The following is a 5,754-nucleotide window of genomic DNA, read 5'->3' on the forward strand; positions in this document are numbered from 1 at the left end:
GGAAAAAATTGTAATAAATCACATAGGATCAACCGTCGATCAAAATTATCGAAATCGGTTGACGTGGTCCAAAGTTATGCGGTAACACAAAATAAAATATTCCGACGAATTGATGAGCTCCTTTTTTGAAGTCGGTTAAAAAGACAAACACTTTTTGTCAAGAAAAAAAGCGAAATATTTGGTTACAACTATTCCCAAACTGACGCGTCACGCGGACGCAGCCCCCAGTTGGCACTCTAATTTAGGGAAGGCCGTTTGCTTTTGACTCTACTAAAGGCACTATTAGGGCTAAAAACTTTGTTTTTTCTATTTCAAGCGAGCGAAGAATTTACATACATATACATTTCTACAATTGATTTACAAACAAAAACTGGCACAGATTCCATTCATTTTGTCGCAAGCAAACCAATATCGCTGACTATAATTTCCTTTGTTAATTTGCCACTCTTCTTCATGCCGAACACTTGCATAGAGTCAAGTACTTTGATGCCACTTCGCACAACTCCAAACGCGATACGTTTACCATTCAACACCCTCAGTGGTTTAAGGCTCATTGAGAATCTCAAGGCATTCTGCCTAAGTGCGTCCTGATTGTCCAGCGAGAAGGACAAAGTGCCCGGAAGATTGTGATCCAACGCACGCATATCGTACTCAATGCGCTCGGGTTTGATTTTCTGTGCTTCAGGCAATTGCAAACAACAATCAAGCCAGAGGCCGGGGAATAGTCGATTTACAAGTATATTATTTTTATCTCGATAGTGGCAGGCGCGCACAAAGACCAACACCACCTGCGGGCAGGCTTCAGTGTACAATTGCACTGTGAGGCGACCTGCCGGTCGTAGGCCTTTCACATAGAAATCAAGGAAAATTACAGGTCGCAGCAACCGTCGCAACTGTGAGTATGGTGGCATTTCTAGTTGACTATACTTGGCCAATATTTGTGCGGGAACTACAAATTCTACGGAGTCTTTTTTCACTCGACGCAACAAATGCGGAGCAACATGGGTGTCCAGAGTAGTGCCGATAGTCTTAAGTAGTTGTCCGAATTTCTCATTGTCCTTCTCCAGAAGGCGCTTCTGCAACACCATGTAAGGCACACGTGATCTTGCCACAGTAGGCATTTTATCTCGGAATGTATTCAGTTGGCCGCCGATGCGCGAAACCATATTAACGTTGCGCAGTAGCTCGTTGTTCATGCGCCGAATGCGCTCGAAGGCATTGCAGTCATCGCGTAAGTTTGGTGCACGTAACGCTTCTCGGATGTTGAGTTTTGGCGATGTGTCGTCCACTCGTGGCTTGACGTTCGCTATCATTTCTTTGTAGTTTTTTTTTCGGAGCCTGCGCTTATTTTCGGACAATCTTATGTAATTGGCCATTCTAGTTAGTTAAAATGTGTGCGTTTATTTGAAAAGCAGATCGAATATACATAAAACTAAATATATAAATAAATTTATATTTTGTTTTTGTTGAACCAGAAATAATTGAAATTTTATCGTAAGCAAATTTATTTTCGATATAAACTGACAGGGAAATTTTTTTGGATTCTGCCAGAGACTCAGAGCCTACAAACACTTAAAGCACAGTTATGCAAGACTCAGACTTGACTTGACTTACCTAAAAAGTTGGAAACGATTACTCTTCGTGCATATATATAATACTTCTATAGTAAGATAGTAAGCTAACATCTCAATGTGTAAGCATTCCGAAATGAAAGCGAGACAGTCTAGTACTGTTTTTGTCAATGTATTGTGTACTTGAGTGCCGGTTTTGTAAATGTGTCGTGTACATGTTTATTTATAAACGTATGTGTTCCTTTTCTTTCGTACGTGTTTATTGATATATCGGACGGTACTAGCTCTTACTGCCAATATAGGAGTATTACATATATGTCTTCGTATCATCTATTGCTTTTTCTCTTTTTTTTTGATCCTCAGCATTTGTATTCGTACACGCAAAATTGTAAACGTTTAATTTGTTTGGGGTAAAATTGGATAAAAATTACATTGAAATAGACAAATGTATACATAAATGCTCAGAATGAATAGAGAAATCGATTAAGCCATGTCTGTCTGTCCGTCAGTCTGTCCGTCCGTCCGTGTACACGACAACTCGAGCAAAAATTGAGATATCCTAACGAAATTTGGTATGTAGGTTTCCGTTAATCCAAGGTAGGTTGGTATTGAAAATGGGCGCAATCGGACTGTAACCACGCCCACTTCCCATATAACGGTAATTTCCAGAAATACGAAAACTGCGATATTTTAATAACTACTAAAGATAATTCACTCAAAATTGATATTTACAATATCTTTCAGACGAAAAATAAGAATATTGTAAATTTTTGGAAAATGGGCGTAGCCACGCCTACTTANCACGCCCACTTATGGTTACATGTGTATATCTTGGTAACCGCTGCACCAATTTCTTCCAAACTTGGCACAGTTGTTGGCCTTGATACAGCATTCTAAATGGCCGAAAATTTAAAAAATCGGACAATAACCACGCCCACATCCCATATAACGGTAATTTTCGGAAATACGAAAACTGCGATATTTTAATAACTACTAAAGATAGTTCACTCAAAATTGATATTTACAATAATTTTCAGACGAAGAATAAGAATATTGTAAATTTTTGGAAAATAGGCGTAGCCACGCCCACTTGGTAACCGCTGCACCAATTTCTTCCAAACTTGGCACAGTTGTTGGCCTTGGTACACCATATCAAATGGCCGAAAATTTAAAAAATCGGACAATAACCACGTAATCAGTAAATATTAAAGCTAATTTATGCAAAATTGATGCTTGCAACAATTCTTTACTTACATATCAATCATCAATCGAGGTCATATGTTGAAAAGGGATGCAAAATCACATATACTCAAAAGAATGGGTCAAATTGTTCAGAAAAAAAATTAATTCTGACCTAAAATATGCTGCCAAAAGGCTGCAGATCTTCCAATCAGATTGCCAGTCATATGACCGGCAGATGTCTTGTAGGGTACAAACAAAAATTAATAATCGTTTAATAAACAAGTAATTTTTAAGCAAAAAATACCGAATTCATTGCTCATATAATAAAGAAAAAAACCAGTATGTAGTTCGTTGTGTACGGTTATTTTTTCTATGATCCAGTCATCGAAACTAAATCAAATTAGTACAGGTAACCCCTTTCCATCGAAAAAAAAAAATTACGGAATTTGGTTTACGTTGGCAAAAGCAATATCGAAGTAAATTTATATGCTCATATATATAAAAGTTTGTGAATACCGTTAGATTTTTAATGATCCCATGATCGGAACTTAATAAGATTAGTATGGGACTACTCTTCGGGTACCACCTTTTCGATCAAAAAACCTGTTATCGAAAAAAATTTTTGCAAAAGCGCCTAAAGCGCTGCTATGATGAAAATTAGATTTGGTAACCCTCAACTCTAGGCATCGAGATTTATACATAAAAACCGTTATTAAAACAACAGATTTGTGAGATTATAAATAGAGAAAATACCGCCTCGCAAGTCAATGCCTTTAAAGAAAATAAATTTTTTCGCTCTTCTGTAAAATTTGAGCGCCGTAAAATAGGGTGTTTCTCAATGGTCAATGGACGGTTTTGAAAAGGCAATATACTAATTACAAGTATGTGCCTGTTAAGTACAAGCAACCGATCTATCTAACCAAATGGAGCATTTACATACAGGTGGTACATAATATCATTGGAAATTTTAAAAATAACATTCAAAACAGTTTTTTGCTCTCCCGAAATGTTGAGTTTCTGCAAATAGAGAGTACATGTTTATTTGTATTTGCTTAGGTTAAATTGCTCCTTTATCACCCTTTATTATAGAAATTTTTCGAATACACACTCTTAATCGCTTATTTTGAAGTACTTAACGCAAATGAATGATTCCAACTTTGTCGCACACCTAAAGGAATTCACTTTATCTACCGACGGTAAGTGCTATTTTTGCCACATATATCACCGAAAAAGTAGACCCATGTCAACCGGCAGGTAAGTTTGTTGTTTTAATTTCTCGGAAAGAAGCGCCAGCCAAACGACAGAGAAGGCTTAAATTCGCGCACAGCATCGACAATAAAGCACAGCGACGTGAGACGCGCTTCTGTGCTAAGCAAGCTTAGCATGATAAACGCGAAGATTTGCCTGATTGGAAGATAGCACAATCGCCGAATTTTGCCAAGCGACGGCGCGCGATACAATTGAGCGCAATTCGCGCCAGCATTGTGGCGGAGGCACTTCATCACCGCGTCGCGACGTGCGAATTTGAATAGCGTAACTAGATTGCGATTTTTTGGCTATTGGTTTCTTCGTACTTCGTACTGCACACTTTTTTTCCTGCGGATTCGTTCGCAACTTTATGCTTTAGCCGCTAGCATTTTTCGCCGAATACGCCAAGAGTTTTTGTTAGCCGCAAATGTGCCAATAAATTTAATTTTATTGGCTCGAAAAGCAAATAACAAATAGCAGCATTCGAAGATCGTGGTGGAGATTTGCGCGCAAGGAAGGACAAAAAAAAAAGGGTTTAAATATACGCGTACGAAGTGCAGAAGGTGGGAAAATATGGCCACTAAAAGCTCATAGGGGCACATACATGATCCATATACATATATATGTATATATATACATACCTACATTAAGAAGTGTAAGGGGATCAGTGGCGGATGCATGAAGGGGCTTTTGGATACAGATCTCCCCTCTAGCCATGAAAGGCGAAACGTTATATTTAATGTATGTATGTACATAGATACATAAATATGAACAAATCTCACGCGTTGTTACATTTTTCAACAAAAACGTATTTCTGGTCGAAAATGGTGTTACGCCCATTTAGCCACTTCAGAAATTTTTACTCATTTAAATGAAAACTTAAAAAAGGTAAAAATAACCACTCGTGCTCATATACCCGTAGTTGCGTGCGTAACGTATACGCCCCGTAGCACCACGTCTTAACTTAAAAGCCATATTATTTGAAAGTAATTGAATATTGCGTTTGAGCGTTTTGCACAATATTCGTTATGCACATATATATTACTTTCTTCATGTATATAACAATTTTAGAATGGACTTCGAGTTTGCCAATAAAAATTGCAAGAATGGAATTTTAGTTTCTTACATCGTAGTCATCTTTTAATTAATGTAATTTGTTTTTCATTTGGTGACAGACTAGTTTTTTTAAACTAGATTCGTTCGTTTTGGCAAGAATAATATTTTCACCATTTAATTTTAATATTTTGAAGCATCTAAACTTATTGAAATCAAAAAACTCGAAAAGTAGTTTGGTTGGACCTCCTCGAAAAACGTCCATTGCTTCTGATATGAACTTTCAATGATAAAAACCATGTTAGAACAAGTAAGAAAGGCTAAGTTCGGGCGGAGCCGAACATTAAATACCCGGCGCAAGTATTAAATATATGTTTTTTCACCCTTCCGAAACCTTCCGCTAGATGGTAAGCCGAGTTGTAACAATTTTGAGTAAATTAGCGTCCTTCAATTTCGAAATATTGAAGTTTCAAGCAATTCTTAAATTTACCGTTATATGAGAATCGGCCGTTATATTAGTCCGATTTCAATAATTTTCAACGTTTTGCTTACACGTGGCAAGTACAATAACCATACCGAGTTTGGTACAAATTGGTAGAACGGTTACCGGTATACTTATATGTGATCATAAGTGGGCGGTGCCACTCCCATTTTCCAAAATTTTACCATAAACGTATTTCTTGGTAAAGAATTGTTGCAA

General features: G+C 37.3%; 1 protein-coding gene across 1 annotated transcript; it reads right to left on the reverse strand.

Moving 5' to 3' along the window:
- Positions 1-386: 386 nt before the first annotated feature.
- Positions 387-1,376, reverse strand: LOC108363811 (uncharacterized). The gene has a single exon (XM_017617300.1). The coding sequence runs from the start codon at positions 1,374-1,376 to the stop codon at positions 387-389; it is 990 nt and encodes a 329-aa protein (XP_017472789.1).
- Positions 1,377-5,754: the final 4,378 nt, after the last annotated feature.

Source organism: Rhagoletis zephyria, unplaced genomic scaffold, assembly GCF_001687245.7.
Source record: "Rhagoletis zephyria isolate East Lansing unplaced genomic scaffold, Rhagoletis_zephyria_1.1 Rzeph_scaffold_01381, whole genome shotgun sequence".
NCBI classification, from domain to species: domain Eukaryota; kingdom Metazoa; phylum Arthropoda; class Insecta; order Diptera; family Tephritidae; genus Rhagoletis; species Rhagoletis zephyria.